The sequence below is a fragment of the Anser cygnoides genome, chromosome 22 (assembly GCF_040182565.1).
Source record: "Anser cygnoides isolate HZ-2024a breed goose chromosome 22, Taihu_goose_T2T_genome, whole genome shotgun sequence".
Classification (NCBI taxonomy): Eukaryota; Metazoa; Chordata; class Aves; order Anseriformes; family Anatidae; genus Anser; species Anser cygnoides.
This window is the reverse complement of record NC_089894.1, coordinates 5,363,982-5,376,499: the sequence shown is the minus strand read 5'-3', so window position 1 is coordinate 5,376,499 and position 12,518 is coordinate 5,363,982. Positions and strand designations below refer to the sequence as shown.

The following is a 12,518-nucleotide window of genomic DNA, read 5'->3' as shown; positions in this document are numbered from 1 at the left end:
AGTGCACATCTCCATCCTCTCCAGCTACTTCTGCCATCCCTTTAAGTTAATAACTTATTTTACTGAACTGCAAAACTGAAAACTTTATAACCTGAGCTTGTCAAGCAATTTAACACCTCCAATTCTTCCTTTCAAACAATTTGACCCAACTCAGCTACGTCTGAGGACCTCTGCGATCCACCCCAGAACCTGCCTGATTCAGACCCTTCAGAAGCAACGGCACGGACCCTGGCAGCTCCCTGTGTACACTTTTGGTGTTGTTGGAGGGCTCAAGCCCAGCCCTCTCCTAATGCAGCAGGCTGGTCTCTCGGTTACGTAAGAAAAACCCCAGCTACCAAAATCTGAGGTTTTAGCTTTATCCCAGGAAAGGGTGCCAGGTCAGGGAGCCACCCAGGGCCCAGAGGCCACCAAGAGCCACGCGCACGCCTGAGTTTTCTTTCAGAAATGGTCCTGCTACCACCCCGGCCAGAGCTGATCGAGGGAGGCGTTCCTGGCAAAAGCAGGGGCGTTCGGCTTGCTTCTTGTTAGGGTGCTTTTTGTTTTTTTGTTTTTTTTTTTCTCTCCAGGGGGAGTTCATAAGTGTTCATAAATGTTCACAACATTTCCTTGGAAATCAAATTTATAATCTCGCAGGCACAGTGTATTAGGTTTGCTCTTTTCAAGAAAGCATTCAAAATGCACGGCTTTGAACATTATCATTCTAAAATACTGTTTCTGTTTAGTTCTTTCAATTCCTATAATGAAATCTGCCACACATTTCAGCCGCAATTCCTTAAAACCAAATGAAATTTCTTTATGATATATTTTGCAATTCTGTGCCTTGTTTGATAGCTACCATCGTCTAATCTTTCAGATGAATGACGGAGGGTAGCACCCTTGCAAGAAACTAACAATGTCTTTGCTCCACAGAACGGTTTTGCTGTAATGGTTACACTTTTCATTCCAAAAGGAGACTGAATATAATTGAGATTACGTCTGAAATCTACTTCAGCGAGTGTCTAACAAGAAGCACTGGGTAACAGCTCGCCTAGTGGCACCCATCACAGAATTTGCCTGAATATGAATGATTTGTCTTAATCAAAAATCCTCAAATTAGCGAGGAAAAAAATAGAACAGTTGCATGCAAAGACTGAGCACCTATAGACTGCCAGAAATAAACGATGCCATTTATGATTTTGATCTTCAATTACATAACCATAGAGTTTTATCCAAAGACTTCTCTTTCTCCATGTGACCCAAATCTGTCCCATTATTATGTACATCTGCTTTAAGTTATTCTGGATATACTTGAGCTATATTTGGCAAATGCCCTTGACCATTTCTGCATATTCCCCTAATCTCGGTATTAATGGAAAGGTTTTTTCATTACTCTTGCTTACACCAAGAAGAGATTTTTTAAAATGTAACCAATAAGGGATGAAGACTGCATCAGATGCATTGTTTTAATGCATATTTTCATGCTGCTGCTCTTTTCAGACTTAGTGTTATTTCTGAGAGAGCAATGGGACATATTCCCACCGACTGAAATCGCACCCAGCCGGGCGGCAGGCGAAGTCTGTCTGTCCCTCTGTGCTGGTTCATCAGAAGTTGCAATGCAACAGAGCAAACAGGCAACCGAAATCTTCGCTGGAATCGATAACTCTGTAATTAGGACTATAAATCTATCTTGCTCTTCAGCTGTGACCTCCGGCTGGCCAAAAAAACTGCCTTTGAAGTAGAAAAGTGCTCCAAGTGCAGCTCTGCCTCAACCCGCAGCCTCTGTGCACTGCTCCGGGCCGTGCTCCGGCTCTGCAGCTTCAGGGGCTTGCTGCTTGCTGCCAGCCTTCCCGTAACAAGCTGCCTTCCTCCTTCGCTGCAAAAGTTCTCACCTTACTTCCACACCTTACACAAGTTCCACGGATGTTTGCTCTGAGAAATTCAAATGAGAAATTCTCCTCTGCACCACGTACAAAAACTGCTTCCTAACCCGTTCTCCCCACTGCTGTGGATGTCCTTGCGTGTTCCTTCAAGCACACTGCCAGAAAGACAGTCATTTTTTTAATCAGAAGCCATACCGAGCCACAGACAGGCAACAAATGCAATTTCAATACTATCATCAAAACTATTTCAATGTATTTCATGTTCTAGATTTGAAAAAAACCCTCTGTACTCCTATTTGGAGATGAATTTTCTTGGATTTCAGCTCCCATTTACCTCCTGAAGAACAGAGAACGGAGGAAGTAAGAGGACACTGTTACTAAATCAATCACTAAACATCCTTTTAAAAAGGCCACAATTACCATAAATGGGATCCTGGGTATACGGAACATTTCCTAAAAGCAAGATTACATTTAGATCCCTGAACAGGTTCCTGAGCTCTTTAAAGCAGCAAGGACAAAATGACAGAGGCAGCAAGCCCTCCGCTGATGCAAAGCAGAGATGCCATTATCCCTTCCCTTACAGTTTCGGCGTATTATCTTGGGCACATCACCTGATCCTAAACGTGGCTCTGCTCTCCCATCTCCGAACACAGACCCTCTCATCAAGCACTGTCTGAAGAAAGGCCTTGACTCCTAAATACAGTTATTTGCTATTTAGCTTTTAGCTCTCTGAGCTGACCTTTTATTCCAGCCAAGTTTGGGGGTGAGCTCTTATACTCCTATTGATAGGGAGATGTTCCGGGTTGGTTGGGGGTTTTTGTTTGCTTTTTTGATTTTCCTTTTTAAGATTCACAATCAAAAAAGAACAGCCACTCCCTTTGAATATTACGTTTGATAAAATCTGAACAACATACTCAAATATTATTTTGTGTATTTATTTTGCTACATTAGGCATGTTTCTCGTAATCCACCCAAAATATTTTTTGAATCTCAGCAACTGCTTCCCTAAACCTCTCGTATTCTCTTCTCTTACAATTTTTCACACGGTAAATCTGACACAAACCTCACGAACACGTTACACACCACTGCTGGGAAGAAAACGAACAGCGTTAGCCGGCTTTGCTATCTGGCAGCTTTGGTAAGAAGCTTTATTTTGGGGATGAAGCACAAATAAGCTAATGGTGCCAACAGTTAACTGGACTACACACAGCTCCAGCAGAAGCCTGGACAAATCCCCTCCTCCTGCCATTTGGGGAACTGCCCAGCTCTGGCAGGGATGGGGGAGACGCACGGCTCCCAGCACGACACCGCCGCCTGCACGGGAAGCGTCCCCAAGCGGGGGCCAGCAGCGCCTCGCATGCAGGTGGCACAAGCAGGGTGGCAGGGAACTTTCAGAAGTGTACTTGTGTGTGCTGAACACATTGCTGCTACTGCATAAAATCAATCCAGGCGTTCACCTGCAAAACCATGCTCATTTCTGCCCTCGGCTGCTGCAAGAGCGGCAGAGGCCACTGAGAATCCGTTCTGTCACATCCAGCCATGGTCCCAGCATTTGACTCCTTGGGGAGAAAGAATTTGCAGAAAAGGACTTTTACAAGTGTCCTTTCTTGTTGTGAGGTAGCTCTGCCTGGTCAAAACACAACCAGCATACAGGGAGCTGTAACTTTAGTTACATCAAGGAGAGATGCTGTAGCCATTGACTGCTGTTAAATGGGAGGTTGTGGGTTTGTAACAGGGTAAGGGGAGACACAGGCAGCACCAAGGCCTTCTTTTTCCTACAGCTGATATATTAGCACTTTTCCAGAATAAATGTTATTCAAGGCAAATCAGACCAAATCGTGACCTTAGCCTTTAGAGCATAAACAGCAGGCTCCCAAACCTACTGCCATTAGATTCCTGGGATTTCAAAAGTGCGGTTTGGGTATGGAAGCTGTGACAGAGATTAGTAATCTACCATCACCAGCTATTAGAGCATCAAGTATAAAAGCGTTATTGGATGATTCTGACTTATTAATACTTACTCAGGTTGGCAGAATTGTAAACTGAGTTATCAAAATGAGCTGATCATACAGTTCTGTATTCGTTACTGCAACAAGCACCTCCGCTGCTTCCTGTACTCACATGGATTTCCACAAAACTAGGTGATTTCAGTAACAACTGCAAATGCAACAGAGAACTTTCCATGCTTTTTGGTGTTATTTTCAAACACAACCAATATCCAGGGCCTCTGCTAATCAACATCCCTTCAGTACCTAATAGAGCAGGAAGACCCCGTTGCCCATTCTGATGAGATCCATTTAATACTTGTAGTTTCTCTGAAGCGTAAGCCGTGTCAATGAAGGCCTTACACAACTCAGAATCCGATCCACCAGCCACCCTCACAGCAAGTTTAAGTTACACAGGGCAAGAGCTGCAATTTTACACAGGTCGCTTGGGTGGAAGTCCAATGCTGAAGATAGCAAACAGGGGAAGGCAGAACGACAGCGCCCAGGTAACCTCGCACATCGCCGCATCTCCTCCCGTCGGGCAACCAAAACAGGTGCCGAGAAGAGAACCCAGCAGGAAGCTCAGGAACAAATGGAGGAGTTTGAGGAAGACTGCTGCAATTTCAGACCAAAGACAACAATTTTGGAGCCTGCGGTAAGTGACAGACCTCTGGAGGGCCTTGAAGATGTGGTGGTATAATCATTGCTTTCCAGGAAGGCTGTGAGTTATCTGCCCTTTCCAGCTGCCAGCTGGCCCAAATTTTTCATGTTTGGATTCAAAGTAATTATCTTTCAAACGATTAGAAGTTCAAATAATTAGCGACATCAAATGTCCAAAAGTCTGCTCAATACAGTAGGCAATCCACCTGCAGGCTGCAGTGCGGGAGGTTATGAGCAAATTGATCTCCTTTCCTCAGCACAAAAGTGCAGCTGTGCTGACCAAGAGAAAGGAACAGATAGGACGGGGAGAATACTGATGATCAAAACAAATTACAGCAAGGGGAACAATATTCGCACTGGAAAAGAATAAAGAAGTCCTTGTTCTGCAGTCCCGAAGAGTGACAGGAAGTCAAGGCAACTGGTAAGAGAGCAGAAGTAATGGTGTGGCTTTCAGAGCACTGCATATTTTCCCTTATGAGAAGCTCTCCATAGCATCCCTGAAGTTCAAGTGCCTTTTGGTTAAGGGAAAAAGAAAGCATCCATTGGATTCATGCAACCATTAAGACATGGGAACCAAGCCCTTACAAGGATTGAGCAGTTTTCCACAAATGCATCTACCCTCCTATTATCTTTGGAGCTGGTAAAACAAATATTCACTTTTTGCCTCCACAAAAGTTGAAACAAACTAATATTGCCTCAAAACTGGCATGAGAAACAAAGAGAGTAGAATTATTGATCGCTTCCTCTAGACTGCAGAGTATTTGGGAAGAAATATCCAAGTCAGAAGGAAAAGGGACGACTAATCAACAAAGCCATGACCAAGAAGCCCACCTACCATTATTTCCTTCCTTCTTTCTCTCAGGGTCCCAGTATTTCCACTTATGACAGGCATAAACTCCAAAGGTTAAGGCTAACTCCAAATTAACCACAGCCTGAATAACTCCTGAGGAAACGGGCAGCTCCAGGAGCTAAGATGAAGGATTAGGGTCGTGTAACGACACCGACAGATTGCAGGCGGGAGCCCTGAAGACACGGGACAGCACGGTCACAGACAGGTCAGGGCCGCCACTGCCCTGGGACTTGCAGACACTGCCCTCGTGGCGAACACCGAACACATGGCAGTGTGCATTTAATTCAGCTTGACAGATGCGGAGTGGAAACAGAATCACCACAAGATGAACAAAAGCTGAAATGGCTTCATAAATCTAAATTGACACGTTGTGCCTTCCCAAAACTGCAGGTATCGGCGGGTCTTTTCTGCCCAAGGAAGGACAGTCTGGGGATAAAGATTTTGGTTTGGATACGGTTGATAATTATAGAAGTGAGAGTGCGAGCAACACTTCACGAGGGCAGTGACAACAACCGTGTCTTCAGCAGCAAGCGAGCAGCACCCTGCTGGAGGTTCAGAAGGCACGTCGTACCTGCTGTCAGCAAAACTGCGATCCTAAAGCAGGATCTGGGCAACCAGCTCACGTTTCCAGTAGGATGATACAGGCAACAGATCCCTGTGATGGCCAAGCGTAGAAAATAGTCCAAAAGAGATTAAGCAGAAGAGAAGTGTGGAGACCTGCATTACCTACACTGCAAAAAATAATTCCACTCCAACCTCTGAATATGACTGATTTTTTTGGTTTGAGGCAGGATATTTTGTACCTTTTGTACCTTACTTTAGGCTGAAATTCTGAAAAAGTTCTCCCTCATTATAAGGTCCAGTGAGCCTCCTGAAATATACGGGGACATATGTCATTATTAGCTGTGCCTTTGTCCCATCCATAAGAGCTAATTTTGTTTTATATCTGTGTGTGTCAGGCCAACCACGGAGCTGAAGATGAAGCCATGTGCAGATAAGAGGGCATTTGAGCATGCGAGGACTGCTGGGCCAGTGTGGAGGCCCGCGTCGGGTTGAGGCTCCAAGACCTGACCTCATCCTGTCTATATCACCCACCAGAACAATCCGAGTTTATCGAATCCTCAGTTTTGCTTGCAGTGACGGCACGATGCTCCACACCCAAAGACAGCTCAGCAGCGTGGATGGCCATCGGGCCACAGCGCTGGAGCAAAACCGAGTGGCCCACACCACTGAGGACACCCGACTGCCTCCTGACACGACTCGTTCTCAACTAATCCACACAACTCGGATGTCTCTGCTTCGCAGGCCATCACAGGTTCACAGCCATACTGCCTGAGCTGTGGTATTTGGGAGCATCGGTGCAGGCTGCCCTTGTTCCTTGTTTTAAGAAATAATATACTAGAAAAGGAAATTCCCCTGCAGGGAGTCGCTCGTTCTATGCGGAGCCTGACCTTGACTTTCTCCATCAGCAACGCAAAGGTTAAGTACACAGTACGGGGAAGGCCTCCGATGCTCCCTGCTTACTGCAAAGTGTGATATTAAGTGTCACGTCTACTCAGATGTGAAAACCAGGAGGCTTTTACACACATCCTTGTAGGCCCATCGCTTCAAAGTCAACAGGGCCAGTTTGCTTGCGTACATATTTACTTACTGGCAAGACAGAAAGCTACAAATACTCACTAAGCCTAAGTGTTAGCACAAAGAAGTTACCATTTCCCAGTAGAGGAAGGGAAGGGAAGCACTCCTGTCTGACGAGGCGAAACAACTTGTTTGACTCCTGGATCCATCCAGACAGGCACAGCCCAAGGTGCTGAGCTGCAGGAACTCCGCTGCTGGAGCAGCTGATGTGAAACACACTTCAAGCACCTTGTAGATAAGGTGCTTTGGCAGTCACTGCGACACTCTAAAGTTGGACAGTTCTTCACAAGAACAGATTTTGGACCTCCTAAAGCTGTTTTCTCCCCCCCCTTTTTTTTTTTCCCCAGATAGCTGAAAGAAAATCCGAGGCTGTAAGGGGAAGCTGACAGTTTGCAGATCACATCAGGAAGCTTCAGGAATACCATGTTATCTGAACACAGTGAACAGTTAAAACATACAGGGATAGTATAAGGAATTCCTGTTATGTCCAGCTCTACTCTTGAGCCCCCTTGACGAGACGGCTGGCTCCACAAACCCCAAGGTGCAACCCCAGGCCTCTTCCCAAAGCTGCCGCCTCCCGCGTGCCCAAAGGCCCCTCTAGGCCCATCTGCAGGTAACGGCGAGCGCCCTGGGGCTGACCCCAAGCAGACACACCTCGAACCCTAACCATGCCGTCGCTATTCTTATCACAGACTCAGGATCGCAGCCGGGTTTATTTTGAGGCCGCTTCCATCTCTGAACAGCGCTGTGCTCCCAGAAGAAGCACGGAGAAGTCGATGGCTCCCATAGCAACCGACGCAGGGAATTGCCACTGTTCTGCTGCAATTAGGGCCGATCGCAACGATTTCCCATTCCCTTCAGGTCAGTGGGCTTGAGAATGCTGGGCCAGCCACCAGACTCAACAGTAAAACCATTTGTCAGGCCACGGTTTGTTTGATTATTCCCCGGCCTTCCTCCCAGCCCAGCACTGTCTAATATGACCGAGGCTGGCCCAGGATCCTGCCGGCTGACTTTTTGTTTGGGGGTTTTCTTTTTGGCTTATTGCCTTTTCACCACAAGAAATGCGAGCGCAGCTCTGCCTCACCTGTTCCCTGTTGAAGGGCTTTCTCTGACACCTGAAATATGTCCTGGTGGTGTTTAAGAGAAGCGCGTGGTTCGCGTAAAATGAAAACTAGACATCTTTACACGGTGAAAAGAAAGAAGTGGAAGCAAGTAGACGTCGACTCCAGAGACACTTTAACCAAAGAGGGAGAAAAAGGAGCGACGAGATGAACAGAAACAACAGCGCTGCGATGGCAGCAGCGCCGCGGTGGTACCTAACTCCCTTAGGAAAGGAAGCAGATGCCTGCCAGCTTTGCCTGGAATAAGCAGACACCCACTGACCAGACAGTTTTGTGTCCCAAAATTTCCAAAGAAGAATTTAATCATAGTAAAAGATAATGTCATAACACACTTAGCCTTTGAAACGTAATGACAAGGTAATAAATCACATGAAATGCAACTGCAAACGTGGATCTAAGAGAAAAAGCAATTACCTGAAAGCACCATCCATCTCAGACTGCTTCCAGTAGGTTTCCTGAGCGCTTGTAAGTCAAAACACGCACGTGTTTTAGATGCTACGGTTAAAACAAAAAGCAGCACAAAGAAAAATGCCCCGTGATGAAGAGCGAAGCAGAACCAAGTAGCCAGTGCACCGTTCCCTGCTTGTGCCACCTCTACAGAGTGAGATGCGATAAAAATATTACAGATTAAATCGTGAATCACCAGACCATCACAAAAAAGTTCTGAACTGCTGAGTAACAGAGGTTTGAAGGTCAGCTCCTGCTCTGCCACGTTGTCCTGCCTGCAGAGAGGTGATGGCTGTGAGCGTGGTGCCACCGTCGCTACCTTTGACAAGAAGGAAAACGGGAGCTGCTCTGCCCAAAGGTGCTGCCACATCCGAGCAGGAACAGGGAGGGAGGACGGATCCACCACCTCTCAGGCTCTCCTTACAGAGTCAACGCTAAGTCAAGAAACAAGCAACAACTTCTCCACCTCATCTACCCCAAGTCAAAAAGGGCAGGGTTCAACTCTGACTGCCGTGATTGCAAAAGCGGTTACAGAAATATAATTGAGAGAAATGTGTTTCTGAAAGCCACAGTAGTTTTTTGTCATCATCTTAAACCAAACAACTGTAAGATGTGGGGCAATTTCTGCTTTCACGTAAATAGATTAAATCCATCTTACAGAACTGAATTGCCTTCTTTGGGCACACCACAGAATATGGCTTTCTAAAAACTCGTGTGACAAGCTTAAATCTTTACTATGTCCTTCCTACTAGAAGTTCTCTCAAAAATACCAGCCACTTGATTATTCTCTCTCCTTCCTTGAGTGTTGAATCTCTAACGTGCATCATCTCGTACACTGATTCACACTGCAACATGTCAAAAGAAATAATTCCCCGCAGCAGCAGGAGAGGCCAAGCGGTGGAACAATGGTTGCTGAGGAAACCGCCTCCCCGAAATGTGCTGAAATGTGCCTCGAGCCTTAAAATAAACATTTTAGCATTGAGCAAAATTTCATCTCTAGGCATCTCAAATTGAAATAATCATTTCTATATGCAGAGTAGATAATGTTCTCTCTTCATTGCTATTTAGTGTTTTAAACTGCCTTTAAGTGTATAATTAATTACATTACTTGTCAGGGATCACTTTACAACCACTCCACCTCCACCCAATTGCTAGGCTCTAGCATATCTCCAACTTTATTTTTTTTTCTTGTCTTAACTTCGAGCATCATTCCTCCAACTTCTTTTTCCTGGAGACACTCAGCATTTAGCACTGCCTGCTAACATCCTTCACCGGACACACACCCCTCAGAAGAAGGTTGCAGCACGACTAGCTTTGAAGAAAGGAGCTGTAATTCCTCGGAAAGCCGATTACAAGCAGAGCCTGGTGGCTTCACCACAGTCCCGAGTGGGATTCATCCCTTCCCATCGGGAGCTGGATGCTGTGCCGGTGCTCAAAGTCCTCGTGGGTTCATCCAGATTTTTGTTGCTTCTTTCCTTCTTTACACAAGACTCCTTCCCAGCCGCTTGCCTCCTTCGAGGGTCTCATCCCCTGAGCTCCCTTCCGTTTGTTCCACAGCAAAGGGCCAATCTGCACGGAGTTACTGCTCACGGGTTCCTCGCTGGGCATGGCGAAGAAGGAATGAACTGCAGGACTGCAAGAGGAAACCCGTGCATCCCACCAACCTCCTCCTCTCCATGAACAGCTTCAGAAATCCTTCCCCAGTGGGCTCCTCTCTTCCCTCTTCACCTGCCGGTTGCTCTGGACCTCAACAAACGCTGGCTTCACTGCTCGGTGCCAAGCATACAGGCACCGCGGGGCCAGGCTCCGCACGGCCGCTCCTGCAGCCAGACCTTGCAGAACCTCCTGGAAGCCCAAATTTCTGCCTTTGCTCCAAGTCCGTGCTGCTCACCAGCACCTACTGCGGCAAGTCGCTCTCTTGCTCTCTCCTTTTTTTCTTAATGATGCTTCATGTTTCTTTAATGACGCTTCAAGGCACTAGGAAACTCCACTTTTCCTTTAAGATCACTACGCTGTCAGCAAGAGGAGATCAAAAGGCAAAAAAAAAAAAAGCAGATGCCACTGTCACCGCCTGCTGCTGGGCTGTGGGCTTCGGGAGGATGCCTGCACCTTCAAACCACACTGGCAAATGAAGCTGGGGGCAGGAGGAGAGGCGCACACACACACACACACACGTCTGCAAGACGTACAACGAGATAGGGCAATGTGGAATTTATGCTTTTAAGCCAAATTTACAATTCAATTATAATTCTCTGTGGATGCAATCATAGTAAGTTTATAATTATTAACGATCATAAACATGACAGTTGAAGCTATTCAGTTAAAAGAAGAAAGGGCTGCAACAGCAAAATTTTAATTGTAATTCATGATCATTGGAAAAGAAAGAGAGCTTTTCACAGCAACTCTGGCCTCAAAGGTGGTATTTCCAAGCACAGGGACTGCCTTTTTTCTAAGATACCCCCTCTTTCAAAGAAAACACATTAAAGAAAGCCTGCACTCAAAAATTGGACACCATTCAATTAATTCCTCCAACTGTGAATACTAATACTCTTCAGACTCACCATGCACAGACATAAGCGATACCCTGATTTCAGAGAACCATTTATTCATGCAATCTCCTCTACCACAGCTACAGACCAAAAAGGAACATTTCACGGATTTATAATTCCATCTCAAAACACTTGACATCCTTTTCCTCTATCCATGGCAAAACACGAGTCCCTTTAGTTAATAAACTAGTGAAAGCCTGGGGAGGAAATGGCAGAATTCAGAAAAAACAAAAAACAAAAAACAACTCTTCCCATTGCTCTGAGAGCGCTGGGCACGGCCTCCTCCAGGTGTGACACCTCTGCCCCAGCCTCCCAGCCTCCCCCACCGCTTTGCCAAGCCAGGAAGAATTTGGGATTTGATACCGAGCTCGCAGCAAGACGCAGCTAAATAAAGATTTAACGGCATTCGCACATCTGCATGAGGTCTGTCTGGGCTTGATGATATTTACGCAACTGCCTGCCCGAGCAGCCAGACGAACACGGGGTTAAGCCAGGGAGAGCCACGACCCACTTCTATTTATGTTTCGACCAGCTCTCCAGAGGCCTCCACCAAGATGTATGCTTTTAAGAACAATTACTACAGGATACGTAAATTGGAAGCTACTCCTTAAAAAAGTAGATAAAGCAGTATTTTTTGCACGTAGGTAAACAAGGTTACACCATTTCACATCAGTTGATAGAACGATATCTCTGAAATGTGTTTTTATCCCAACCTCTCTGAAAACCGTCGTTAAAAATGAAATTTAAAGTAGTATGCTTATTGGATCATTTTTATCTACTTAAAACCAACTCTCTAGATCTTCTACATTATTCTAAGAGTGGCCACGAGGCTAGCCTGGAATGAGCACACAACCACAAGCACCAAACAAAAATGGGCATCACTTAGAAACTAACACTTATTCGGGTTTCCAAGTCACCAAAATTGGGCTGGGGCAGGTCCAATCAAGCAGCTACAAAAAGGAGCCGTATTCCATTTAAAAGCCTCCTGGACTGGAAGCGCCGGCTCTCCCTCGCAACGCAGACCCTTCGCATGCGGCTTACCAGGGCAGTATGCATCAACGTCCAGTTTCTGGGCTGAAGAAAGTGTTGGTGAGCCAAGCTCAGATTCTGGGATTCGAGGGCTCTCAACAAACTTTGCCTTCCTCAAAGGGGCTAAGGAGAAGGAGGGGGGAGAAAGAAAGAGAGGTCATGAGTAAGGGAAATAGCAAGCAACAGATGGAAGCACTTAACTAAACGACACTGTCAGACTCATATCAGGTTACCCTTTTTTTTTTTTTTGCCAGAAAAAAATTATCTGCATTCTTTACAAAGGAGATGGCTCTTGTTAAAACTTTCAAACTGCACAGTCTTTAAAGCGTGCGAGTATCGAGGCACATTCTTGATACTCTTAAACACTTCCTTTTTTCTTT

General features: G+C 45.9%; 1 protein-coding gene across 25 annotated transcripts in view; it reads right to left on the bottom strand.

The window, feature by feature from the left end:
* The window catches only part of TANC2 (tetratricopeptide repeat, ankyrin repeat and coiled-coil containing 2), a 282,626-nt gene that overhangs the window by 116,545 nt on the left and 153,563 nt on the right, over nt 1–12,518 (bottom strand). For 19 of the 25 annotated variants that reach the window (XM_048046466.2, XM_048046465.2, XM_066981484.1 and 16 more), the window contains one exon: nt 12,151–12,261. The exons of the other annotated variants lie outside the window; for them this stretch is intronic. In XM_048046466.2, coding sequence (XP_047902423.1) covers nt 12,151–12,261 — 111 coding nt within the window. The remainder of the gene's footprint in view (nt 1–12,150; nt 12,262–12,518) is intronic. 25 annotated transcript variants of the gene reach the window in all.